The 27,736-nt window shown below is 37.5% G+C and overlaps 1 protein-coding gene across 2 annotated transcripts in view; it reads left to right on the top strand.

The window, feature by feature from the left end:
- LOC105062331 (ovostatin homolog 2-like) overlaps positions 1-27,736 on the top strand; it is a 41,238-nt gene that overhangs the window by 1,933 nt on the left and 11,569 nt on the right. Inside the window, exons 1-23 of one of the 2 annotated variants that reach the window (XM_074357364.1) lie at positions 154-579; positions 672-724; positions 1,173-1,193; positions 3,349-3,517; positions 4,043-4,127; positions 7,766-7,883; positions 11,248-11,359; positions 12,681-12,790; positions 13,130-13,288; positions 13,944-14,171; positions 15,209-15,263; positions 15,942-16,087; positions 16,460-16,609; positions 17,299-17,469; positions 18,294-18,438; positions 20,967-21,072; positions 21,828-22,056; positions 22,411-22,540; positions 23,315-23,433; positions 24,164-24,215; positions 25,486-25,569; positions 26,283-26,459; positions 27,207-27,288. In XM_074357364.1, coding sequence (XP_074213465.1) covers positions 3,439-3,517; positions 4,043-4,127; positions 7,766-7,883; positions 11,248-11,359; positions 12,681-12,790; positions 13,130-13,288; positions 13,944-14,171; positions 15,209-15,263; positions 15,942-16,087; positions 16,460-16,609; positions 17,299-17,469; positions 18,294-18,438; positions 20,967-21,072; positions 21,828-22,056; positions 22,411-22,540; positions 23,315-23,433; positions 24,164-24,215; positions 25,486-25,569; positions 26,283-26,459; positions 27,207-27,288 — 2,537 coding nt within the window. In that variant the 5' untranslated portion in view covers positions 154-579; positions 672-724; positions 1,173-1,193; positions 3,349-3,438. Of the gene's footprint in view, positions 1-153; positions 580-671; positions 725-1,172; positions 1,194-3,348; positions 3,518-4,042; positions 4,128-7,765; positions 7,884-11,247; positions 11,360-12,680; positions 12,791-13,129; positions 13,289-13,943; positions 14,172-15,208; positions 15,264-15,941; positions 16,088-16,459; positions 16,610-17,298; positions 17,470-18,293; positions 18,439-20,966; positions 21,073-21,827; positions 22,057-22,410; positions 22,541-23,314; positions 23,434-24,163; positions 24,216-25,485; positions 25,570-26,282; positions 26,460-27,206; positions 27,289-27,736 lie in introns of those variants that run through there. The other variant, XM_045510210.2, reaches the window with a different exon arrangement.

Genomic DNA, 27,736 nt, shown 5'->3' with positions numbered 1-27,736 from the left:
TTTCGTCTTGGCTTCGTTAATTAATGACTGGCTTTTTCCAAGTAAATTCTCATCTCTGAGATCTTCAGTTTTCTCAGGTATAAAATTAGAGGTTGGATAAGAGTATCCATACACTTCCTTCTGACTAATACTATGTATTTGTATAATTGACTGAAAAGAAATGAACAAAAACAGAATTCTTCGAGTGAGATGTTTTTGCTGCATTTTCTCTTCTGGACTCATTAAAGTGCTATGATGACAGTTATATATACAAAAGTAGCTAACACGGTTTTTCTGGAATTCTGCTAAAAATTGACTTAATGTTTGCAAATCTCAGTATATTCTTCCAGGAAAATTGCATGTAACTCTTATCACGTGTATTTCGCATTTGTCCTTCTATGACTAATTCTGCCACCAATTTTTGAGATATCCCTGTGGGTCATTAGAGTAAGAGTTTCCAGTAGTGGTAGCAGCTAGTGTCAGCTTTGGTGACACCAGAGTGTCATCAGCAGAGGAATTACAAATGTGCACAAGAGCCTCCAGTCTTAAAGGGTTAACTCAGAGCTAGAGGAGGAGGGGGCAGCATTCTGTGACAGAAAGGTAATTAATTTTTATGTCTATTTACAAGCAATCATACCTTGGGAGAGAAATAACAAGGAAAAAATATTGTCCTTTCTTCTCTTTTCTTTTAGTTAAAGTTCGCATCGTGACACTGAATACCAATTTCATACCTACTGAGGATTTGGTGAGTTCGGTCATTTCAATGACACAATGAAATTGAAGCAAATTAAATAAATCCATTGCTATAGACAGTGTCGTCAGGAAGCTTTCCATAAGTGTGGAAATAGGTTCTAACATGCAGAACTGTAAAATATAGTTTCAAAGACAATCGTCAAATGTAAACCTAAAACTTTCCTGTGTAGTGAACTGACTTATACGTCTTTAGGTCTTTTCATCGTATGAGGGGAAAAACAGGCTCACGCGGAACATGCTGTGCTTTGCACTTCCCGGAGGAGGCCCGGGGTCTCTTTCACATTTGGCGTGTTCTTGGCATCTTTGGTTCTAGAAACTTTGCCCTCTGGCAAAGTGAGGAATAAGTCAACGTTGAAGTCAGATAATCTTTAGAATACAACATCTGACAAAAAAGAATGAACTATTAAGATATTAACTTGCATTTTTTTTTCTTCTTTCAGTATCCTTTGATCACACTTCAGGTAAGAGATCTGCTTTGTCACACCCATTACTTAAAATAGTCAGATAAATAGTGACGTGTGTCTAGTTTTCACTATGCACAGCTAGAAATTAAGATAACCAAGATAAGAGGGAAGAAAAAATCTGTACTTACGTACTCAGCTTAAGGCATCCGATGAAAATTTAACAGAGGGCGGCTGCTGTGCGCGCAGACTGTGGGGCAAATGCAGGAACTTGGGTTTTCATGGAAAACAAAAGATTGGGCTCTTTCTAAGGGAGATTTGGGTTTAAAATTGCTTGATTTGGTGGGGAGAGTATAGCTTAGTGGTAGAGTTCATGCTAGCATGTGCGAGGCCCTGGGTTCAATCCCCCAGCCCGTCATTAAAATAAATAAATAAACTTAATTACCTATCCCCCCAACAAAATTTTAAAAATAAAATAAGTAAAATAAAATTGCTTGATTTTTGGCTGCTGGTCTTTCTCAATTTTAATTTAGCCCTGTCTTGTTTAAAGAAAACAGAAACCATAAACATGTAAAAATTTAGAAGCTCTCGATATTATTATAAAATGGATTCTGCTTTCAGAAATAGTTTCTCCTACTGGTTCAAACCCCTAGTGTGGCGCTGTGTGGCTTTCAAACTTATTTAACCTCTTAAGCCTGTCAGAAAATGAGTCGTATCGATTAAGCCCAACATACGTGGTTTAATCTCTACACATAACACGTACAGTTACTATTAACTACTTCTGGAGGTTAATACACTGAGATCTAGGTACATCCTTGATAATTATGTGTGTAAATCCACGGTTCACGTAGTCTTATTATTTGAATGGCTTTGACTTTGTCATGTGGGTGACAAACACTCGTCCTGCTGGTAGGATGAGTATCGGGTCAATCGCTTTCATGTTTCTGCACTGTTAGTGATTCACAAATTTTATTCCCTTCACATCTTAATTCCTCTAGTGTTGTGTTGCATTAAAAGCAACAGAAACCCTAACTAGCGTTGGTTTCAATGAGTGAAGGGTTTACTGTCCTCACACACTACTGTGTCTCAGGGCAGACACTTCAGGGTGAGGACAGCAGCAGCCTATTACCACGGACCCAGGCTTCTTCCACTTAACCTCTCCGCCACCCTCAATGCGTTGCTTTATTTTCAGTGGCAACTGAATCTGATTCTTTTGGAAACAGTTTCCACCTAGTGACTTCTACTTACATTTAACTGGCCGGCCCTAGGTCACATGGGCAATCTGTACGGAAAAGAAGACTAAAAACTTAATTTAGCTTTCTAGACTTCACGGTAGAGGAAAGCAAAAAGAAAAAAAAAATGAGAAGTGAATGATGTTTTTGTTTCCTCGTAGAAATCTTTTTATCGGGATTTCTTTAATCACGGGTAGATGATATCAGTACAATTATTGGACCAGGCGCACATAAGCTAGAATATGTTAAAAGCTAAAAGCAAATAAAGGAGAAACAGCGGCATTATCGATCCTGTCTTGTGGAAATTCCACTTAATAGCTCTTGCATGCAGTGTGTAACTCATGATCAACTTAGGGACCAAATACAAACCAGTGACAATCTTCACAAGTATTTGTTAAGGTAAGTATCTCCTTGTGCACCTGTCCGTAGGGCGCCACCTCCTTTGAAGAGCGTTACTCCGGATCACACAAACTGAGTTTAAAATTCTTTACACAACTTTGGTTCAGAAAGATCAAAATCAAAATCATTAGTTACAGATCATTTTTTCCTTATCTTCCTGGGCTTAAGAGAGATATACTGTAAGATTAAATTTGAATGCCTGAGGAAGCCATATTGTTTTTGCAATTTGAGATATTAGTGCAATAGAATGATAGAGATTTGTTTACTTCTAATAATTAGTGCAATAAAATGATGGAGATTTGTTTACTTCTAATAACTACATAAAGCACCTCAAATGAAAAAGGAAAAGCTAGTGGGGAGGGTATAGCTCAGTGGTAGAGTGCATGTTTAACATGCATGAGGTCCTGGGTTCAGTCCCCAGTACCTCCATTAAAATAATAAGTAAATAAGTAAAAACCTGACTATCTCCCCCCAAAAAATAAAAAAAAAGTTAAAAAGCCAAAATACAAAACAAACAAAAAAAAAGGAAAAGCTAATGCTCTCACATGACCTCTGTTTTTATTTCTTATTTCTTTATTTTCTAGGATCCTCAAAACAACAGGATTTTTCAATGGCACAATGTGACTTCTTTTCACAATATTACTGAACTCTCATTCCAGTTGATTTCAGAACCAATGTTTGGAGATTATTCTATCATTGTGTACAGAAAATCAGGAAAGACGTTGACACACCAGTTTACTGTCAATAGACATGGTAACCAATTGCTACTTGTGGCTGTTGTCTTCTATGAATGGTGAGGTCAAAGGACTTTGGTCTTTTTCAACAAAGCAACTTTCATGCTAGAATGAGACAAAAATGCATTAGGTTTGATTCAGTCTTCAGCCATCCTCCTTTCTTGACCGTCTATGTTTTCTCGTCTCTTCCTTCTTGCTCCACACCCCTTGCCCCTGTTCTGATTCTGACCCTTTCCTTTCCTCCCGAGGAAATATCTCATTTTCTAGAATCCAGATGCTTTTCTAGAAAGGATCTAAAGGATTACAGCAAACCAAACGTGAAGTTCTCAGAAAAGGGAAGAGAAAGGAAAGGGGAAGAACTAATCAGTAATGAGACGCCATCACTCACAGGTGCCACACAGAACTTGGGGCAATTGAAACGTGGTCTATACAGACACAGACACGGGACAGAGTTGTGCGTGGAAGCTTACTTAGCTACAGGATCACAGTCATTTTTGCTCACCGATAATTGTGGAGGCTGAAATATACTTCTCTTTATTTCCAGTGTTGCCCAAGTTTGAGGTTAAGGTCAGTGCACCAAAAACAGTAACTATTTCAGATGATGAATTCCAAGTGGCTGCATGTGCTAAGTAAGTATTTATTTGAGAGATTTGACTCCACAGGTCAATACAAGGCTCAGAGAGAATGAAACATGAGATCAACCATTGCAGAATATTTGAAAAATATAAAGAAAAACATGAGAAATTACCTATAACTAATTCTATCAACTGCCAATAACGTTGCGATTTATTTTCCTCTGGTCTTTCATGAATATTTTCCACAATTAAAATCATACTTTTCTACCCACTATAATTAAGAAAATGTGTCTCCATAGAGTGCCAGCCTTTTCATGAGTTCCAATTTCTTGCTGCATTAACATGTCTCTACGTGGCTATATCACATTTACTTAACTATTCTTCTATTGTGTAACACGTAGCCTGCTTGATTTTGTTTTCCCAGTAATAAATAATGTTCTAGTAATGTCATCATGCATAGATGTATAAAAAGTAGCTTTTGAATTAAAAATCATTTACTTAAAAAAAATTTCCAGAATTGGAATTACCGTGATAAAATGTATAACATTTCCTTTAGTCTTTTGACCGCCTTGTTATTCACTAAACATATTGTGCCAATATAAGATCCCAGCAGCAAATACAAAAATATCCCCCTCATTGAATCTTCACTATCATTGGATGTTTCCATTTAAAAAAAAAAAAGAAATTTTGAAAATGTCCTAGTGGGAAAAAGGCATTTTATCAATTTACTTTAAACTAATTTGAATCCTCTTAATGTAAAAAAAATTCCTATATGATTTGAGAAATTTTGATTCTCTTTTGGGGAAGTTATTTGAATGCCTTTTACCTTTTTTTTTTAAGTTGTGATGCCTTTTCTCAAATTGCTAATTCTAGTAAAAAAAAAAGAGCTAATACTTACTGAATGCCAATTACTGTACTAAGCATTACATTTATTATATTTTCATCACATCACTAGGAGATAGGAGCTATTACCATCTTTATTTTATAAAGAAAGATAATGAGAGAGAACTGAAATAACTAATCAACATAAATGGAGATTTTTATGGCAGAACTAGGACTTAGACTCAGTTATTTAACTTCAGAGCTATTCTCTCTCCTCAGACCTCGGTTATATTTTATATAAAAGATTAAAATATTAATATTTGCTTGTTTGTTAAACACTATTTAATTGATAACATGAAAATTTAATGGAATTGATAACATGAGTATTTTCCATAGTGTATTAAAGACACTTTGATAAAGGGCTGTCCAGTAGATTTGGGGGATGGTGCTGAAGATGCCACGAAGAATCCTGGAGACCAGTTTCTAACCTTTTGTCTTAAATTAGTGTTTAAAATGTTCTTTGGACTCTAGGAAAATAATCATAATATTTGTCTGAGTTTCAGTGAAGAGTACTGAGTGCGTGTCAGAATGTCATACATGTGACATATTAGAGATTGTAGATTATCTGTGTTCAGAGTAATGGGATAATCAATGTAAGCTTGAGGACTTCCAGGACCCCACACCAGCTTCGCTAGAAAAGTCCTACAGAAAGCCAGAACTGTCAATGGAACTAACGTATAATTTATCTGCTGAATGGTGGGCTAAAAAACCGCAACACGTTATTATTGGGGGAGCCAAAATATTTATCAAGTATGGCCTTCCTAAAAGACCTCCAGGCTAAATGTTGCTATGGAATTGGGACTTTCTGAAACTTCCTTAACGTTCTGTATCGCTCAGGTCTGACATTAAATAGTATGTCAGCAGCAGCAACAATAACATCCCGCAGTCGGCCCAGGCAGTTGCAGGGGAGCCGTGCTTTCTCCAAGGTTATTTCTGGGCAGCCTGTGAGAACACGATGAATGAAATCATTGTGTCCAGAGGTTAACATCAGTGAATGCACTGCCCATCCCAAGTTGTGTAATAGTGTGTCTGTGAATAGTTTCTTAAGTATTCCTTGGGCCTTAGCAGGGAACAGCCAGAGAAAACAACAATATTTTAGCTAACCCCTTCAGAGATGAATTAAGCTTTTAAGAAGGAAGAAAATTGCCTATGGGCAGAGGCATTTTAATGACCTGTCTCAGTATCCACCATAAGCTTTTCAAATTACAAAAGAAGAATGTTTGTCTTGACCTTTATGAAAATGTTAAGATACATATTTCAAGGCCATGTGTTAACCTGTAGATAATATTATGATAAGCTTTGTTTTATAAGTAGAAGGCAATAAGAAAAAATAAATGAGATGTTCAGGTGTCACATTCGTGGCCTGACCTCAGCTTTGCCTCTATTTTACATGTAATCGATATTTCAAGCTGACAGATAATTTTAGTGATTCGGGTTGGTGGAATCTCAGCAGCATTAAGAATTTTTAAATAGAGAAAGAAACAAGTTAGTAGAATGGAAAGAGCACAAATTGTGGAGTGAGGAAGATCTGAGTTTGAATTTTAATTTCATCAATTACAATGTGGAGAAGTGAGTTCCTTGATCCCAGTTTATCAATCTGTAAAACAAAATAACACACCTACAACTCAGAGTCACTGGGAAAAATAAATGAGATGCTGTATGTAAATAACAGCGTCTAACAATTAGAAAAAAATATTAGGATTGATAAATTTAATGATATTCAGTTTTACTATATACAAATTTCACATGTGTCAGTTTTTTTAACTCCTAGTAGAAAGAATCTTCAAATAACCAAAAAATTCAAACCATCAACTGTAAATTTGCCTTTGACTGAACCTTTAAAAAACCTTGTGTTGTAGGTTTTTGTGTGTCTTAGGAAAAAATGAACTATCTATTTAACCTTACCCCAAAGACATTATACTTTTGATCAAAGCATATCCAGCATATGCCAATCTTCTTATATTTATTGAGTGATGAAGTGAGAATTTTTAAAATATTGATCTAGAAGTAAGTACTTCATAAGCCTGAGTAATCCATGTTTTTTTTAATATATTTTTATTGAGGTATAGTCAGTTTACAATGTTGTGTCAATGTCTGGTGTACAGCACAGTGCTTCAGTCATACGTGAACATACAGGTATTCCTTTTCATATTCTTTTTCACCATAGGTTACTACAAAATATTGAATATAGTTCCCTATGCCATACAATACGAATTTGCTGTTTATCTATCCAAGTTTTATTTATCTGCATGTATATTTTCTGCTAAAGAAAACAAGGTCTGCAAATAATTTTTATAATATTTCTATCAGATTAAATTATTATTCTTTTAAACAAAAAGGACCTACTGTGTAGCACAAGGAACTATATTCGCTTTCTTGTAATGAGCCGTAATGAAAAAGAAAGTGAAAATATATATATGTATGTCTATGTATAACTGAATCACTTCGCTGTACACCTGAAACTAACATTGTAAATCGACCAAACTTCAAAAAAAATGAATAAAATATGCATAGAAAAATTTTAAAACTCAACTTAACCAGTAAGTCCTATTCACTGAGAATTTAGATTTTATATTACCTTGAGTTGGATTTTTTTTTTTAAAGCAGCTGATTCCCCCTAAGAGATCAAATGGCTAATTTAACCTAAATTCAGTGAGACGGTAGAGCCAACAGATGAGGGTTCCTAATTGAATTTGATCGCTGGAGTAGTCACAGTTTAAAGATTCCACATATGATTTCTGAAGAAGAGACCATCAAATATGACCAGGGTAGTGTTCATCGGTAACCACGAGTACACTTTCTCCCTCTAGGTATACCTTTGGTCAACCCGTGCAAGGCAGAGCCCAAATCCAGGTGTGCAGAGAATTTCCTTCCTCTGGGAATTGTGAGAAAGCCAGCAATGAAATATGTGAACAATTTGTTGCACAGGTACGGATCATAATCTTTACTCTAAAAAAGGGTTCTTGTTCACTTTCATTTTTATTCTTTCTTTGACTCCATTTACAAAGGGGACTGAACAACATTATCTTCATTCTGTAAATAATGGAGGTTGCAGCTAAGTGAGGTGAGGAATGAGGAGACAATGCCATGTGTAACTCATTCTCTAGGCCAAGGCAATTGCTAGCCACCTACATATTAATAGAATTTTTAGAATTTGAAAGATTTTATTGATTGGCTTCCTTGTTTTAAATGCTGTTTAGTTGACCTCTCTGATCTTTCTTTGGGGGAAATCATTAATCATCCTTTTACATAAATGAATCCCTGATGGACTCACCATGCAAATTAGGATTGTCCTTTTGAAAAAAGTTCATTTGCAAACACCTGCAATTCCGAGTATCTACTTTTATTACTTTAGATTTGAAGTTGACTTTCGTAGCCATCATTTGCTTTCTCCATCTAGAGCGTCGTAACCTGAAGTAAATAATTCTGTCCATCTCTTTGAGGATGCCCATTGGGCTTTGAAAGTGAAATCTGTATCCACACAGTTTATATTTTAATTCTGATTGTCCTAAACTCACCACATTTGGTGAACATCCTTTAGGTAAATAACAATATTCGGTTAAGACGGACAGAAACGTATTGTTCAGATAGGGATTACAGACTAAGAAAGGGTGAGTGGCAGTCTTTCACATCAGTAGCACGGTATTCTGCCATGTGGTTATAATGTAATGTAATCGATCATTTTACTCAGGTGATGGGTGTTCGTTCAGGTAATGTTTCACTCTACCCCAGTGTTAGAAATGCAATAATAAACAACCTGCTAAAACTATCTTTATATATGGGAGGTTTTATGTATCTGAAATAGATTCCTTGGAGCAGGTTTCCTGAGTCAGTAGATAAATGATAAATAGAACCGTATATAGCTTTAATTTTTTAAAGTATTAGCATACTGTTGTTCAAAAAGTTTTTAAGCCTTCAATTTCCTATCAGCAATATCTGAGAATACTATATTTTTCCAAATTACTGCCAACGATATGTAAGTTAAAGAAGTTTTGCTGTTTCGATAGTCACAGATTTATTCTGATTTGCATTATTAGAGTTTGAGCATACTTTCATATTTTCGTTATCAGTTTCGATTTGTTCTTTTGAAAACTCTTAATTACCTCTGCTTTTTCCTGTTCCTGTGAAATTAAAACTTTATTTAATTATAAATATTAATCAGTCTCTATTCTTGAAGTGAATTTTTAAAGCCTGTTATTTAAATGTTGACTTTGTGGTATTTTTGAAATACCGAAGTTCCCAATGATTCTGAGTTCTCAGCCTTAGAAAAAGTTCTCACTTGCCAGTGTGCTGTACATGTAGCTAAGTATGCTTCTGAGATTCCAAAATTTTACCTAATCAATGGAACATAGTTTTCAATTATGTTCTAAAATAAATAAAATTTTCTTCCAAATGGATGTTCAGTTGTTAGCACCTAATCTTATACAACTTGGCTCTCCCTCTTTATCCTAAATCATGCTCATAAAAAGATTCATCTATTTTATTGGCCTTACTCTGACTTTTGCTTTTGTTTTTTGTTTCCTAATATTACTTTTTGCTTCTAAATAATTTATTTTAGTTGTCATCTTATTAGTTCTTTTCCCTAAAATTTTAGTTTATTTTGGTGGTCTAAAACAATGTTCGTTGCAAAAAAAAAAGTTAGTTGCTTCTTTTTGTTAAAAGCACATTCAGTGTTTTGCATTTTCCTTCAACCACAGCTTAACACCATAGAATTTTTTGTTGCAAAGTGTTTTCCCTGAACATTTATAACATCTAGATCCTTGTTGGTTTACTTTACATTTTCTCTTTGACTCAGGGATGACCAGAAAATATCTTTCTCTTCATTCCAAAGCAATTAATGCCCTTCTGGTTACTTTTTATAACTTCATTTTAATTTGATTGTGTTATAAATAGATAAAGTAAAGTTGCCCTTTTTTGCCCTTGCTGATATGATCATTGCTAATTCAGAGGAGCACATACTCTGGTGTCAGAAAGCCGAGTGAGCGCCACACGTCCTGACTGTGTAACCTTGGGCAGATCATATATCCCACAGTCCATTCATCCATATAAGGCAGCTGCTAATAGTGTTCAGGTCATATGTCAGTTTTGAAGATCAATGAATTGATATGCCCCTCACATTTTAAATGTGGAATTAATAAACACTTTGTTTTAAAACAGAACTGGATCTAGATTTCTCTAATCACTGATGTCACTCCTGAAAGATGATCTGCTGATTTTTCTTCATTTTAAATGAACAATTTGCCTTAAAAAGTGTTTTGGTGCTATCCGTTTGAAGAGTGCTTCCATTCCACCTGTTTTTAATGCCTCTCAAGATGATTTCAATTTCTTAATCTTAAAATATCATTCAGTTCCATTTTCATTCTTTGATTTGTTCCCATCTACACTGTTTTCCAGGAGAATATCTCTGAAGTCTGTAAATTAGACGTTTTACCTCCTTGTTAGAGCAGACCGGTAGCTAGATATGAGCACAGAAAGGGGGACACAGGCCAAATGGTACAAATTAGGCAAAAGAGAAGGGCACAGGCCAAACACAGGAAGCCACACATCATGTAAGCACCAGGGGTCCCTGGGCAGAAAAAGAAAAACAGGAACCTCTGGGCTAATAAGTGGTCATCACACCTTTTGAGGTGATGAGTGACCTGGAGGCTACAAAGAAAGGTGAGAAAAGACAGGAGTCTCCAGTGTCCTAATGTAACCTTTTGCTCATTATGCCCTCATTTCAATAAAATCAGCCTTGCAGATTAGAAGTACCCATCATGCACCGAAACCATGACACTTCCAATCCAAGTAAGGACAAAAATCTCTCGTCCCTTCAAGAAAGTAGAGTTGGGATAAAAAAAAATCAGGGAACACAACCGCAAACCCTTCCCTCCCCCAATGAATATTCTGCCCATTCATTTTTACACCCTATGTAACCAACTTGCCAAAGAACCTCAGGGCAGCCACTCACCTGAGCCTGCCCTCTCTCCCCTTGGCAATGTACTATCCACCCCTTAATAAATCCTCACTTTACTTTCTTAACCCCTGTGTCTTGTCTCTGAATTCTTTCTGGGACGGGGCGAGGACCTGGACACCGGCAATATCTACCAGCAACATTCTTACTTTGTTTTAACTGCTGATGAAAATTGCCCCCATCTCCTCCTCCTTATGTAATTCTTGGTCATCTCAACACGTTTGTGAAATGGAGTTACCAGGCAGTGGAGGGAGTTGGTAACTGTGCTGAAACGCTGTTATTTTTTAAAAGACTTCTAAATCCCTAACTTTTTCATTATGCTTTCTCTTTATTTTTCAGTTGAGAAATGGTTGCATTTCTCAAATGGTAAATACCAAAGTCTTCCAACTCTACCGTTCTGGACTTTTCATGTTATTTCAGATCACCGTAACTGTTACGGAAACTGGGACAGGTAATGCTTGTGTTTTATGGGCAACCTGGGGATATATGCAGCTGACTGGGGGAAGTTTATTGAGTTAGCAATACTCACCAAATACAGGTCAATAATTGGTCAACATAGTAAAGTGAAGGACATTGCCAAAAAGCGAACTGAAGGGTTACTTTTGAATAAGATTTTCCCAATAAGACTTAAAATAAAATAGAATGATTATGTAAATGCTACATGTTTAATCTGCTCTGTGCCTCCATCAATAAGACAGAGGAGCTTCCCTCTGAGGGAGCAGAGCCAGCTAAAAAATGACGTATCTCTTTTTAACTTTGTGTAAGTCAGTCGATAATCAATTGCCAGGGTCTAATCGTTGATTTAATGCTAGAGTTCACAGTCTACATCTAGAATGTCAAATCCAGCTCCTCCCCTGTTTATGTCAAAAAAGTGTTATTGGAACACAGCTGTATTTGTTGACCTTGCAAAAGACTATAACAACAGAGTAGCTGCACCAGAGACGTGTGGGTCACAGGCTTAGAATAACAACTATCAGATCCTTTACAGAAGTTTGCCAATTTCTGATTTAACACAATTGGTTACATTTGCAAGTACAAAAATTACTAGTGAAAAATATGCAAGATGGTGCATAATGACTGCTCAAAATATTTGTTGAAAGAATGAAAAAGAAAAAGAGGACAGTAAGATTGAATTTGGGGTTGGGAAAACCAGATTCAATTACTAATAACTGTTACTTGAAAACGACTGGGATAATATTTATAAAGGGCTTTATATAAATATACTAGATCAGTATTGTGATGCCATTCATAGTGGGTAAGTCTGACACATTTATACTGTAACTTAGCGAGATATGTTTGCCTTCACTTATTACATGCTTTGTTGATTTCACAATGCATTTCAATGTACTTTGCTATCAGATTTTTTTTGAATCTGATAAAAAGTCTGCAAACGGTTATCCTGCAGGCTAAAGAATGATTCCAGGAAGTGTAAGCCTTATTCTTGAGATGTCTGTGACATTCTCTGTCATGCAGAGAGTTACCAGCCAGAGCTGAGTTGAATAGTAGGAGGAAGGAAGTTGTGCTTTCTCCTGCTTCTGATTCAATTATTTCCATGTTAATTACATTATTCAATTTGATGAATTCTATAACCAGATAGAGAGTACTCTGGAGCCTTGCTCCCCGCTCCCACACCTCCCTTCCAATGCAGAACAAGAACATAATTCTGCATGTAGATGTTTGCACAAGTGTAAAGAAAATCTAAGCTATTTGTTTTTTTGAAATTCTCGATCAAATGATTAATCCTCTTGAACACTGTTCTTCGTGTCTTACAGGTGTGCAGATCAGTGAAAAGTCTTCTGTTTCTATCACTCAAGTGCTTGGGAGTGTTAGCTTTGAGAACATGGTCCCTTTCTATAGAAGAGGAATTTCATATTTTGGAACTGTGGGTTTGACTTAAAAAAATATATATGTTCTCATTTCATTTTCTTAGATCATAGAATGCCCCTTGAAAATTTCTGGACACTTTCTTCCTACCTTCATCACTCATTTGTAACATTACTGCATCCGATATACTGGAAAAAGCCCTAGGCTGAAAGAAAATGATAGATAATATTATAGCTATTTCCATATTATATACTTATTTAATAGAACATCTTTCTGTCCGCTGGAATTTAAGAAAATTACAAATAAACGATCCCACCTGTGAATAGAAAATTTCTTTTACGTAGAAATGTGACGTTTTGAATTTTAAAAATGAATGCTTCTTTTTGTGTGTGTGCAGCTTAAATTTTCTGGTCCTAATAACGTACCGATGGTGAACAAGTTATTGCAACTGGAGCTCAATGACAAATTTGTAGGAAATTACACGACAGACGAGAACGGAGAAGCTCAGTTTTCCATCGACACTTCAGAGATGTTCGATCCGGAGTTCAGCCTGAAAGTAAGATAGAGCCGATGAGATCTCACGGAGGATTTGAATGTCAGGAATTTTGTACATTAGGAATCTCTTAAAAGATAATGTGTATTGAGGATAGATTTTTAACAAAGCCTTAAAATTTAGGATATCTCCTACGTTTGCCTGTTCATTAAATAATACATGAGAATACTTATTCAAGAGGACGAGATAAGAGCTTGTTTCAATTGTTAGACATTCTCTAATGGCCCATATTTTCCTCTGAGACACTAGAAATAGCTCATGAAAATGAGTTGGCTTTTTTCCTTTGATCATTCCACACCCAGACAAGAGAGCTGCTATGATTTCTCTTTTTTCTGCTTAAACAGAATTTTTGCAGTTAAACAATTTCTGAGTGTTCAAATGTAGCTGAAAAACACAAGGCCTAAGGCTACTCTCTGACTTCAATGACAAAATAAAAGTCAGCAATTCGTTGTAGACCTAATGAAATAGTCACTCAGTTAGTCATGTGTTATATATACAAAAAGAGGAGGGCGCTGTTCGTGTTTTACTTCCCATAACTTAACGTCGAAACGTCAGTCACAGGCTGATCCCTCCCTGCTTTGAAGAGATGAGACCTCATAAATCCCGTGCCTGGAAGCTCTTTGTAGCTCTAAAATCCTGTTTTCTTTTATCTCTTCAGGCCACATATATCCGACCTAAGAGCTGCTACCTTCCCAGCTGGTTAACGCCCACTTACTCGGAAGGTTATTTCCCAGTCCGGCGCTTTTACTCGCGAACCAACAGCTTCCTGACGATCGTGCCCGAAACGAAGCAGCTTAGATGCGATCAGCAGGAGGTGGTTACTGTGTATTACTCCCTAAACAGTGAAGCACATAGCGGTGATTCCGGTATAAACTTCTTCTATCTGGTAAGTCTCCGCCGGCGGGTTCACGGATCTGCTCAGCGCAGTGCAGCTCAGGACGCGCGCATCAATCGTGCCCTGTTAATCCGCGTGAACCAGCCTTCTCACTTCGCTGCCGGCCGCTACTGGATCGTTGCAGGACAAACCCAGAAACAAATAAAGAAATGCATAGAAAGATCCGAGGCAATTTCAGTACCTCTAAGGTTGAAACACTTGCTATTCAGGGTCTGCTATTTCGCGCATTCAATTATAATTCCCATCTAGTGAATACGATCCATCCTGAGAATAAAACATTAAGCAGCTGCCAGAGAGTAAAGTGGAAAACTGGTTTTGAGGAGCAGTAAGAAGAATTAGTCCTTTTAGGTCTGTCCCCGTTTGCCCGTTTTGTCTCTATAAGGCTGTTGAAAGATGAAAAGCTACAAACTTGGAAATTAAGACTCCTGATTGGAATCTTCCACCCTCCCCTGTTCATCGTGTGAGCTAGGTGGTCTCGGACCAATTGTCTTAACTCTCTAAGCCTTAGCTTCTTCAGCTGGGTATTGGTCATTGGAAGTAAGACTTACCTCCTAGGATAAGTGCTGTATGTCAGGCAGTGTTATGGGGTGTTTTGTATTAAGCAGCCCTATGAATATTTCCTTTTTACAAATAAAGAAACAGAGGCAAAGAAGCGAAATGACTTGGCTTGTTCGAAACCCGGCAGTCTGAACCCTCACACAGTGCTGTCGTGTCTTCCACCCAATTTCTAGCACACAACAAGTTGTCAATCAATGATAGTCACTTTCTCTGTTCTTCTCCAAGTGGTCAGAGTCCTTTTTCTTTTTTAGTTTAATTTATTTTTATTTTTTAAACATTTTTTAAAATTTTTTTAAACATCTTATAGTCATTTTAAAATGTTGTGTAGAGTCCATTTTTAATATCTGCTTGTGAAAGCTACCTTATCTTATGGAATAGAATTATCACAAGGTCATTCGTTGTCTAATAATAGTATAATACTCTATTACTTAGTCTGTTATCACATACTATGTTTCCTTTGTTCTGCACAGATAATGGTCAAAGGAGCTATCTTCCTCAGTGGACAAAAGGAAATCAGAAACAAAGGTGTGTATAGTACATTTTCATTTTTCAATACGTACTCTCCTTCAGTTTTCTATCTTTTAAAAAAATGTTACAGTGATAGAGTGAAGGAGTTAGGAAGGGCACTTAAGATTATGATTTGTGGATGGAGGGCAAGAACATCGCCCAAGTATAGCCTACTAAATATTTTTAAAAGTTTTTTGTTGAAGTGTAGTTGATTCACAATTTTAGTTTCAGGTGTACAGCCAAGCGATTCAGTTACCCACATACATACAGATGCGTGTTTTCTTTTCAGGTTCTTTTCCATTATATGTTATTATAAGAGATTGAATATAGTTCCCTGTGCTATACATCCCTGTAGATCCTTGTTGTTTATTTTATGTATAGAAGTGTGTGTCTGTTTGGGGATTAACAGACACACTTTACTAAATATTTTGATGAAAGAGATTTCAACCTGTTTCTATTACCGCCAGATTATCAAGTACATTATAGAAAAGTGACGCCCAAAGCCCAATTACTGTTACTACCTAAACTGTGCAGTCTTCTTCACTTGTATATATACTTCCCATTATTTATCTACCTTGAAAATAAATCTCGATTTGCTCCTTCTGTCCATAAGCTGTTGTCTTTTATCTAAGTGCGCCCAGTGATCTGGGAGACTTCAAGCACTGTGTCTGCTGATGGCCTCTCCTATTTACACAGCCTGGAAGGGAAACGTCTCCTTCCCCATCAATGTCAGTGCCGATCTGGCCCCCGTGGCCTTCATGCTTGTCTACACCCTCCACCCCGGTGGGGAAATTGTGGCTGACAGCGTCAGATTCCAGGTTGAAAAGTGCTTTAAGAACAAGGTAATGTTTCTTCTATTTCTCCCCTGTCTTGAGTGAGAGGGGGTGGGCCGTTTACTCCCTGTTGTCTCCTTGTTTTCTGACTTCTGTAACCTTCACATGGGAAGCTCACAATCGGCGCTGCTATAGTTAAATTATTAGGGGGTGAGAGAATCACCACACCGAATGAATAAGTTTTGGCAGTGATGCCAAGCTTGAGATGATGGGCGGGTGGTGAGGGAGGTGTCCCTGTAAGGAAGGAGAATTAAGGGGGAGAATGGGTGAGAGAAATACAGGTACAGAAACCTAGGAAGGTTTATCTGGAAAAGATTGAATATGTTCGAAGTATTTTCCTGTAAAATTACCTTCCTCATTCCTGTTCTTCCTCTGCTTCAGGTTAGCATGAAGTTCTCCAAGGAGCGGCGGCTGCCTGGCTCCAGCACTCGTCTCCAACTTAAAGCAGCCCCCGACTCATTCTGTGCTCTCCGGGCTGTGGATAAAAGCGTTCTTCTGCTGAAATCAGAACCGCAGCTGTCAGCTGAAACTGTAAGCCTTCTGACCTCCTCGTCTTTATCGGGACCCCTAACAAGTCTTTCCCTTCAGATGATGTTTTTATTTGAGGTGGAGCATGTAGGTCCTCTAATTTCTCCCTGCCCGTCTCCTCTTTTCCATGTAGTCACCTAAGCCTCCTCTCTCCAGCTTTCCATAGCCTCAGATTTTCAGCAGCAGTTGGACTATGGTGTCTATTTCTCTTCTAACACATCGTTTGAAAGTCATGGTACTCTCTATATCCTAGTAATGTCAAAGACACAAGTCTTAGATGTTATTATTTGTTCTCTTTGACTTTATGCTCTCTTTGGAAGGATTCTTGAGAAGACTTAGAATCAGGCAGCAACTGTTTTCCTCCAAACCTGGGAGTTCTAGCATTCTATTCACAATGAATTATCTGTACTCCGGGCCTTGGAGTAATCCACAGATCTCTGGGCAGCTCTTTTTTTACATGTGATCCTAAATCCTGTGCCAAAACAAAAAATTTCTGTGAATGTGATGTTGACCACATAAAACAAAACTGAAGGCTTCCTCTTCTGGAATGAGTTGACTCAAAGGTGTTGGATTAAGTACAATGGCTGCTAAGAAAAGAACAAGAGTAAATGTTTATCACACAAACACTGCCAATTTTGCAATTATAAGAAGAGTGCTTAAAATAACTGGGAACTATGTAATTTTTCCCATAGGTGTATAATCTGCTTCCAAATACAGAACTCTATGGTTATCTCTATCATGGTCTCAACCTGGATGATGGCAAGCTAGACCCTTGCATTCCTCAGAAGGATATGTTTTACAACGGCTTGTATTATACACCTGTAAGCAACCATGGGGATGGAGACGCCTACAATATTGTCAGGGTAAGATCATTTAAGATTTTAAAAATTATTTCATCTCCATTGTAATTCTAGTATTCATAACACAGATCTATATTTTATAATGTTCTTTTCTTCCTGTTATTTGATATCAGTGTCAGAAATCTGCTTATAGAGCACTCAGAAACCATCTTATAAAAAAAAAGATAGTGATTTTTGTTGACTTTTCTCTCTTTGGCTGCAAATAAATTATACGGTGGCTGAAATTACAAACCTTCCTGTTAGAAGTCATGAGACGGTTTTTGATTTACTGCAATGAATTTTATGCAGAAATCATCAAATTAAGAGGCTTAAATACAGAGTGTGCTCCATCTACACCTGGGCTATCAATTAAATAGGCTGAGGCTTCCACAAAAAGATCTGTGTAACTGAAGTCACAGGTATCAAAGAGAGGACTATAGAACCAGACGGACTTTGGTTCAAGTCCAAGCTCTCCAATTTACTCACTGTGTGTTTGTGTGCATGTCTGTGTATGTGGTTTTTTTTTTAATGTTAATGAGGGTGATGATAATATCTCATAAATATTTTTCCTTAAAATTAAATGGAGACTGATATAAAAACACTTTGCAAAATCCTAGCATGTGATAAAGGCGAGATAAATCACAGTAATTATCATTCTTCTCCAAGTTAGAGATTCTCTGTACATCGTAGAGGTGACTTGACCTCTCGGGGCCCAGAGCCTTTTGCCAGCACAGGTGATGTGAATAGTTACCATCTATTTTTTTTATGACAATATGGTCGATAGGCCTTTTTCAGGTCTTGCATGCAAGGAATGCCCAACTTGTCTTTTGCTCTTTGTTTCTTTGAAGGATATGGGTCTGAAAGTCTTTACCAATCTCCATCACCGGAAACCAGAAGTATGTCTGACGGAGCGAGGGGAGCCCTTCCTTAGGCCACTGTATCTAAACTTGGGAGGTTATGAACCCATGTACAGTGCCCCGTCCAGAATCGCATGTGGGTAATCTAGAATTTTGTGTGTGAGAGGTGGCTAAAAGGAGCCATGAAATTGGGTGTATTTGGTATAAAAGTATAAAAAAATCAGGACTTTTACATGTGAATTATGTCCTATTTTTGGCTACAAGGAGATATCCTGCAGTTGAATCAAGTAGAATAAGACAGGTGAAAATGGTTTTGGCTAAAAGGGAAAACTAGCTTCAGATATGAGAGAAAGTTCATTTTTGTCTGTAGAACGCAGTGGCAGCAATGTGCAGGAGCAGGGGATGTGCGGCAGTGTGTGAGGACAGTCACCAGGAGTGAGTAAGACACAGAGAGTGAGATGTCCTGATGCGGCCCTCGTACATATATTCTGTGTAGATCGTGGTACACAGAGTTCAAGGCAGAGGGCATTTTGATTCTTAGCCAAATAGGTGGCATCAGAGAAGTTGGTTCAAATACCAGCCCATTTCCTGTTGGAAGGACCGTAGGCATAAAACTCAGCCATGGCCTTAGATGCACAAGATAATTAAGTCAACTTCCAATATGGAAACTTAGGGGAGCAAAATGAAAACAGGTCATCAAAACAGAACCAAAATCAAAGCTGTCTTTGAGATCGGAAGATACTTGAATGACATCCCTTAAATCTCTCTGGCCTATCATTGAGGTGAACCCAGTAATGGAAGTGGGACTGGTCCTGGAGTGGTTACCTGAAAGTCCACTCGAGAGAAACGAAGGGCCTGACAGTGTTATACAAGAGCAGCCACAGTGAGAATTCAGGGGGCCGGTGAAGTCCTGAGGCTGAAGTCACCTCTAAGTGCTCGTCACAATGTTGAAGCTATCTACCTTTCTGCTACTAGATTCAGCCAGATTTAGTAAGCCGTCTCAGAAACCTCTGAACTTCTTCATAGCTGAATAAAATGTGCTGAAGCCCAAAGTTATTCATTTCAGTCTCTTCTTTCTTCAGTTATTGATTTATTAATTCACTCAACAAACATTCTCTAAGGTCAGGCACTGAGCTTTGTATTGTAAACACAGTGGCTTCATCTCTGCTTTCCTGGAATTTTAGTCTAACAGGGAAGCATAATTAAATAGGTCATTCCAAAGACCCGAGAAGAGCACATTAAACAGAAGTAATACGAGAAGAAGAGACAAATTTCTCAACTATGTCCTCTTGGAAGAAGTAGCGTCTATACTAAGACCTGAAAGTTGAACGATAATGTGCCCCCAGAAAGGGTTCAAAGAGCATTCCAGGCAGAAAGGGAAGTGCTATGAAAGGAAAGCTAAGACACTAAAAGCATTTCAGAAAGGCAGAAGGCATGGTTAAAGGACAAAATTAAAGAGAGCTAAAGCAGCAGGGATAAGCAGAGATCACATGGACCTTGCATGGCACTTAGAGAGCTTGGAGTTCATTCTAATGCCAAGTTTCAAGCAGACAATCTAATATGTGTTTTTCAAAGAGCTAGCTGGCTGCTCTGTGGAAAAAGAGATTGGGGTTTGGGCTGTTTAAGACTGTCTGTAATGAAATGTTATAAAAGCTAGTAATTAAGTTGAAAGATGGTGGGGCTTGGACTCCTACAGAGAGGCCGTGGAAACAAACATGGATAGATTTGTGAGCTGTTCTTATTTGGTTGTTTATGACAGGAAATGCAGGGTGGAGGGGGGCGGGTCAAGGACAACTCTTGAGTTTCTGATCTGGGAAAGTGGATGGATTTGGTACTTTGCATGGAGTTGGGAAATCCTGGAGGGAAACAGGAGGAAGATATAATGCTTTTGGAACAGTTTCACTTGAAACGCCTGTGAAGCAACCAAAGATCCATGGGCACAGGGGTGTTGCAGGCACACATCTGGATCTCAGAAGAGAGGTCCGGGTGGGAGACACAGGCTAGGAGATGTCAGCATAAATACTGTCACAAAACCACTCATGAGGATATCGGTGTGGAGACAGTGCCCAGTAAGACAAAGAGAACCTAAAACAGAGCTCTTAGGAACAAGTCAAGGACGAGGAGGCTACATCCTCAAACACGAATAGCGAAACAGGAATGGCAGAATAGAAGAAAAGGAAGCTAGAAGGATGGAGTGTTACAGAGATTAACAATAGTGACTGCTTTGAAAAGGACGCTGATTAAGAACGCCAAATGTAGCCTAGAGGCCAAGGAAAGAAAAAAAAAAAAGCATTGTTCAGAAATTAGCAATATTAATGTCATTAGAAACTTTAGTGAAGGAGTTGGCAGATACCGAATTGCTGTCTGGCAGATGCCAGAATATCAGATGAGAAACTCCATTCAGTGAACAGACATTACTTTCCCCAAATTATGCTGCAGAGGAGCAATATCTGGTGGTGGTTTTTTAGGGATGTGTTTGTTTCTTTAATAGCAGGAGAGATTCAAGCATCAAAATGCTGACACCTAGACTGAGAAGCATATTCATGGGCAGTGAGCCCCAGGAGCAATCTGTGTGGCTTCATACTAAGCAGGTGTGGTTAAAGATGTAACTTACAGGTGTATGTCATTGAAACACATATTTTCATTCTCTCTCTTTTCTCTTAGCTGGTGAAGTCATAAAGGAGAATCCTGACTATGTAGAACAGGCTATAATTGAAACAGTAAGAACAAACTTCCCAGAAACATGGATTTGGGACCTTGTCAGTGTTGGGTAAGCATTTAATAGTTTTCTTTCCCATCTGTCATTATTTCTTTTTTTTTGGTTGTTTATAATACCATTCACTTGTATATACTGACAATATATTTTATTTTTTCTCTAGTATTGTTTCTAGTCTATTAATTTCATCCAGATAGCTGTAAGCTGCCTCAATTTTTCAAAAATAATGTGGTGTTTAAAGAAATGTGACCTTTGAGGGGAGAGGGTATAGCTCAGTGGTAGTGCTGGGTTCAATTCCCAGTGCCTCCATCAGAATAAATAAACAAATGAATAAACCTAATTACCTCTCCCCCGCAAAAAATGAAATAAAACAAAATAGATAAACAACAAGGTCCTACTGTATAGCACAGGGAACTATATTCAATAGCTTGTAATAGCCTATAATGAAAAATAATAGGCATGACTGAATCACTATGCTGTACACCAGAAACTAACACAACATTGTAAATCAACTATACTTTGATAGAAAAAAAAAAGAAATGTAACTTTTTTGGATGATTTTTATTTTTATTTATTTTTAACTTTTTTATTGAGTTATAATCATTTTACAATGTTGTGTCAAGAAACGTGACCTTTTTAAGATTCAATTTTACAGAAATCCAGCTCTCAAGATATTTCTCTAATGCCCTGTGCAAACACTATCGCTCATTTTTTAACCTTTGGTTCATACTTTTTTGTTTGCTCTGCACTAAATGTAGGTTCCTGGATTAGACCAAAAAATGCATTTTTCCAATAATCTCTCTCTGTAGTTCCTTAGGTTCAGCAAATCTTTCATTCGTCATCCCTGATACCATTACCCAGTGGGAGGCCAGCGGCTTCTGTGTGAATGGTGAGGCTGGGTTTGGCATTGCCTCAGTGGTTGCTCTGGAAGTCTCTCAGCCTTTCTTTGTTGAAATGACCTTACCCTTCTCAGTTGTTCGAAACGAGCAATCTGACTTGATCGTCAGTGTCTTCAACTACCTGAATACATGTGTTGAGGTAAGTTATTCCGTTTGATCTGGAGTCAAAAATCTAACAAGCTCAAAAGATTCCTCAAATATTGCCATACTCTTTCTATTCTCAAATGTAAAATGGTGCTGTCAAGTGATAAGCCTGGTTTCCATTTCCCCAAACAAAAATGGTGGCTTTAATTCACAGCAGTGACTTAAATACTGCTTTAAGAAATGTCGCTCCACGCTGTGTGTTCTACTGTATTTATCATCCGGTGAGAAGAGGCATTTGGTATCTTCTATTTTTGATAACCTGAAGCAAAATAGATAAAGCAGAAACTTCCTCGAGGTGGGAGGAGGAGTCTGTAGCTTACCACCCTTAATGTCATGACTGTTATTTTAGATTTTTGTTCAACTGGAAATGTCTCAGGATTTTGAGGCAGATCTCAGCACCCCTAAAGACCACGGCAGTGAGATTATCCAAGCTGGGGAGAAGAAGACATACATCTGGACTCTCACACCTGCGGAGCTGGGTAAGTAAGCCGCTGTGGGTCTGTGCCAGCCTCTCTTGGAAAACCAGCCTACTTTTCCTGCCTCTGTTTATCTTCCTTAAATCCTCTATACAAAAATCATTTTATCCCTCACATTTTTAATTTCTCCATTTTAAAAATTTCTCATTTTTTTAGACTCTCCGTTAAAAAGCCTATCTGTATCATCTAATTTCTCTTTGCTCATGCTAGTGTGGAGCAAACCCACCGTTCATCTGTATAAAAGCATGTGATTGAAATACAATATAAATGCTAATTTGAGGGGAGGATATAGCTCAGAGGTAGAGTGCTTGCTTAGCATGCACGAGGTCCTGGGTTCGATCCCTAGTATCTCCATTAAAAATAATAATAAATATATTCTTTGTTTGTTTTTACATTTTTAAAATGAGTTATAGTCATTTTACAACGTTGTGTCACATTCCAGCATAGAGCACAATTTTTCAGTTATACATGAACATACATATATTCATTGTCACATATTTTTTTCTCTGGCTTTGAAGGCTATTTTTTTCTCTTATAATTTCTTGAGTTCTAATCAGGTAAATGAATCACTCATTTAATATAAGGAATCTTGAAACAGGTAAAACACAACATACATATTACCTCCAGGCAGGAGAAAGAGTGAGTTATTTTGATCCAGGCAAAAGTAGGGTAGAATTCAGTTCATCTGATTCAAGAGATGATTCACAGGCTCTAATCATTTCCCTTTACAGAAGGGACCGATGGCAGATTTAACTTCTATTTGGCAATGTTTTTCAGGTAAAGTGAATATCACTGTAGTAGCTGAGTCCAGACAAAGTAGTGCTTGCCCAAAAGATGCAACTGAGCAGCAGATTCTAAACTGGAAAGACACTGTGGTCAGAAGTTTGTTGGTAGAGGTATGTGTCTGCAGAATTATCAAGCTCTTCCGGGGACAAAATAGAGATTATCTATTAAGTTAAATATGAAAGGACATCCTTCTTGAAGAGACTTACTGAATGGACCATACTTACTATTGACACAAGACATGTCATTTTAAATAAATGAAGGAGAAATAAAATTCATCCTTTCTTTAATTAATACCTGACCCAGGATAGAAAAACTTAGCACTTGAAACAGGCCTGTGATTTTTTTTTTTTTTTTTTTTTTGCTCCTGACTCATGATGCTTCCTGTGCACCTAATCCTCTTCCCTCTCTTTAACTGACTATCACATCCAAGAGACAAATCTGTTTGTCCCACATGCCTGTGTCGTTCTCATCCTCTGCGAAAAGAGTCAGTCCTTGTCAGTGGTGCATTTGCACCTCACCTCTTGGCATGTTTCTGCTCCGCATGATGCTTTTGTTTGTCCACTGGAGAAGCTGGACAAGATCAGAGAAGTTGAGGGTGTCCCGCTAAGACACTAAAGTTATCTCTGTCCTGCAAAGCACTGTGGGAACACGGGGCTTACCATGGGTGTTGGTAACATGCAGTGACTTCCAGAGACCAACTGAAGGGGACAATGAATGGGTCTTTTCCCAAGGACAACCATGTGCCAGCCGTGCCCTTGTGAGCTGATGCTTGAATGCTTTTCCTTCAGGGAAAGATGACCCAGACTCATTAGCCTGTTCTTTTTGTTTACTCTTTGACAGCCTGAAGGGGTTGAAAAGGAAGTGACTCAAAGTTTCCTTATCTGCACTGAAGGTAAGAGGATGTTTTAAGTGGTCCAGTTAGTCCTAAAGAAAATTTATGCACAGGTTAGTTTATTTCCTTTCCTTCCACTTTAGTCCACTTGCCATACTGAGGACCTCAGTGATTTCATTCCAAATATTTAGTAGAGGAATTATTCTATTTCAGACCCTATCTTCATTGTATAATTTCAGCCAAAAAAAAAAGGATATTTACAAGATTTTTTTGTTTAGTTCACCCATGACATTGATCTGCCTCAGCCTATTTCTCCCATCTTGTATATTTTTGACTCCTCTTATCATGTGAATGTGGCACAATTTTGAACAATAGAAAGTCAAGATTATGCTCAAATAGCATTTAATATAACCTGTGCTTCTGTACTCTTTTGGTGAAACAACCATGGGTTAATTACTGCCCTTGAAATAGCCTGTTTTATGGGCTCACAAGTATTGCTTTATCTGGTTGATGATGATTTGATTTTTTTGTATTGAAGTATAGTCAGTTTACAATGCTGTGTCAATTTCTGGTGTACAGCATAATAGTTCAGTCATACATATACATACATATATTCATTTTCATATTCTTTTTCATTATAGGTTACTACAAGATACTGAATATAGATAGCTCCCTGTGCCATACAGTATAAATTTGTTGTTTATCTATTTTATATGCAGTAGTTAGTATCTGCAAATCTCAAACTTCCAATTTATCCCTCCCCACCCTCTTCTCCCTAACCTGGAAACCATAAGTTTGTTTTCTATGTCTGTAAGTCTGTTTCTGTTTTGTCTCTCTTTTTTTAGATTCCACATATAAGTGATTTCATATGGTATTTTTCTCTTTCAGGCTTATTTCACTTAGAATGATAATCTTTAGGTTCATCCATGTTGCTGCAAATGGTGTTAGTTTATTCTTTTTCAGGGCTGAGTAGTATTCCATTGTATATATGTACCACATCTTTATCCTGTCAGATGATGCTTCAATTTTAATGCCTAATAGGATTCTCCAAGCTTTATCTTTTGTATGTCAGAATCAGTAGTTTTTTTACATTTTTTTCATACATAGTTTAGGCACTAAACTAATGAAGAGGAGAGATCATTCTGTAATACACAGATTTATATGCCATTTTCTGAATGTATTATTATTCCAAACTCAACCAAAACCTCAAGTTTACGCCTTGTAAAATAAAAATAAATATTGGAATATATTTCCTAGTATGTTTGTCCCACAAATCTGCTGCTGTAGTTTATAAAAGGAAGCCATAACATTATTGATATTTTCTTTTTAGGCACCAAAGCCTCTAGGCAAGTAGATTTGGATTTGCCAAACAATGTCGTGGAAGGATCAGCCAGGGCCTTTTTCACCATTGTGGGTAAGTTGGTTTAATTTTTCATTTCACAATGATTTGAGTATTGTGATGGAGGTGGTCACAAACAAAAAAAAAATCCTTCAAACAAAAGGATAGGAAGATTTTCTTAAGCTATCAGTGGGAGGGAATTATTGGTGAGGACGATTTCTTCAGCTTGGTGCTGCAGAACCGTTGTCAAATCCGTGTCCCTAGGAAACACTTATTCTGCTGAATGACAGCTGGCATTTAGAAAACAAAGGTTCTGCTATAGCCCGTTCATCTAAAATATTAAATTTCCCTTTGGAGAATCAGAATACATTTTGCTGTTAAAGATGCTGCGAATTTCCTCAGTAAGAACAGAAGCCTGTTTTGCAAATGTCAGGCTTCTTTGTTATTAACACTTTGTGAGACGGGATGGATAACAGTTTATAGTTTATAGGGTCATTTTCTCAAAAAACAAGCAAGCAGGCAAACAGGCAAACAAACACACTTTCTTAACTCCCCCTCCCTTGGGGAATAGAAGATTTTAGAAATGTTTTTCATACCACAAACCTTGAACTTCACTCTTCCTTCCTATCTCCTCTTTAGAATTACGTCATGAAAACTTTCCTTGTGTCTACTTTTTAGGCTCAGTTTTCAATGTTTCTTCCTTCCTCTGTGCCTCTTTTTATCTACCATCATCAGTGCTGAGGTGCCACGTGTAAGCAGTAGTAACTTGCTGCTTTTTGTATTTTTAGGGGATGTTCTAGGACTTGCAGTGCAGAACCTGGAGAATCTTCTCCAAATGCCCTCTGGAGGCGGAGAGCAGAACATTGCCCTGCTGGCATCTGACACGTACATCCTTGACTATCTGCAATCTACTGAACAATTGACAGAGGAAGTTAAATCCAAAGCTATCTCTTTCTTATCTAATGGTGAGAAGATTTAAGTAATTTCTGCCCATAATAGGTGAAATAAATTGTTACTAATATCAAGATGTCATAAAGCTGTTATTATTATTTCATGGTGAAAACCTATGTGAACTGAGGTATTCTGAGTCCTGGCTATGTTGTGGGGTTTGGGGGGTTTGGGTTTTTTTGGCATTCAGTATCTGCGTGGTTATTTAGCTTCACAATTTAGACCTTTAATGTTTCAAATTATGAGCTCAGTTTTTTTTTTTTTACTGCCTCATATTTTGCTGACCTACCTTATTTGTTGTTGTTGTTACTAATATTAGCTATAAATGGTTCATTTATCAACTCTGTATTTGTTTGCTCAGTTGTGTTGCATTGCAATGAAGTGACTGGATTTGTATTTAGAAAAAGAGTGTATAAACCTTGTAAATGAGATATATCAGGAAAAGTTCAGTAGTATAATTTTTTTTTCAGAAAGATAGGGTAAAATAACCTTAAGGAAAAGATTAAGCAATTAGTAATAGTAGACAATTATTGAGCTAGACACAGTCACATGTAATATCTTATTTGTCATTCACACCCTATAAGGTAGAAGTTATTTTTTCTCCCAATGGATGGAGAACCTGAGTTTCAGAAATTAAAACTGAAATGATTGTCTTAGTAAATTCTGTTTTGTCTAACACCAACACACAGGGCTTGCACGACACCACTCTTTCTCTTCTCATTTTCTTAGATTAAAAAATAACTTCCTGCAATGTTGCATTTTAGGTTATCAAAGGCAACTGTCTTTCAAAAACCCTGATGGTTCTTATAATGTGTTTTGGCGGAGGAATCAGGAAGGAAGCCTATGGTGAGAGACGGAAATTTTATTTTAATACAGGATAATAAAACAGGAGTGATCTGCGGAGGTCTTGTGAGGTGTGAGGGGCCTTGAGGTTGGTGGGGATTTGAAAGGGACGTGGGTTTCAAAGTGAATTTATAGAAGTGAGTCAGAGAAAACTAAAACATTTGATTATTCCCATTTTGACGCAACAATGTACCTACAGTCTCACAGATGTTCGCTGTAGAGTCTGGTCATTTAATGACTGACCCCACCCACACTCTCACAGCTACTGGAAAATGGTACATCTTAAAACACACCTCTCAGTCTCATGTAGATGCAGGAGAGTAAACCCAGAAGGCCCCAAAGCATCTAATTACACCCACTCTTTATTTATGCATGGATCATCCAATGGACTCTAGAGCAAGAAATCTGTATGTAAACATGCTGGAAATCACATGCTCTTATTTTCACGTAT

The sequence above is a fragment of the Camelus bactrianus genome, chromosome 34, assembly GCF_048773025.1.
Source record: "Camelus bactrianus isolate YW-2024 breed Bactrian camel chromosome 34, ASM4877302v1, whole genome shotgun sequence".
Taxonomy (NCBI): Eukaryota; Metazoa; Chordata; class Mammalia; order Artiodactyla; family Camelidae; genus Camelus; species Camelus bactrianus.
This window is presented reverse-complemented; position numbering and strand designations above follow the sequence as displayed.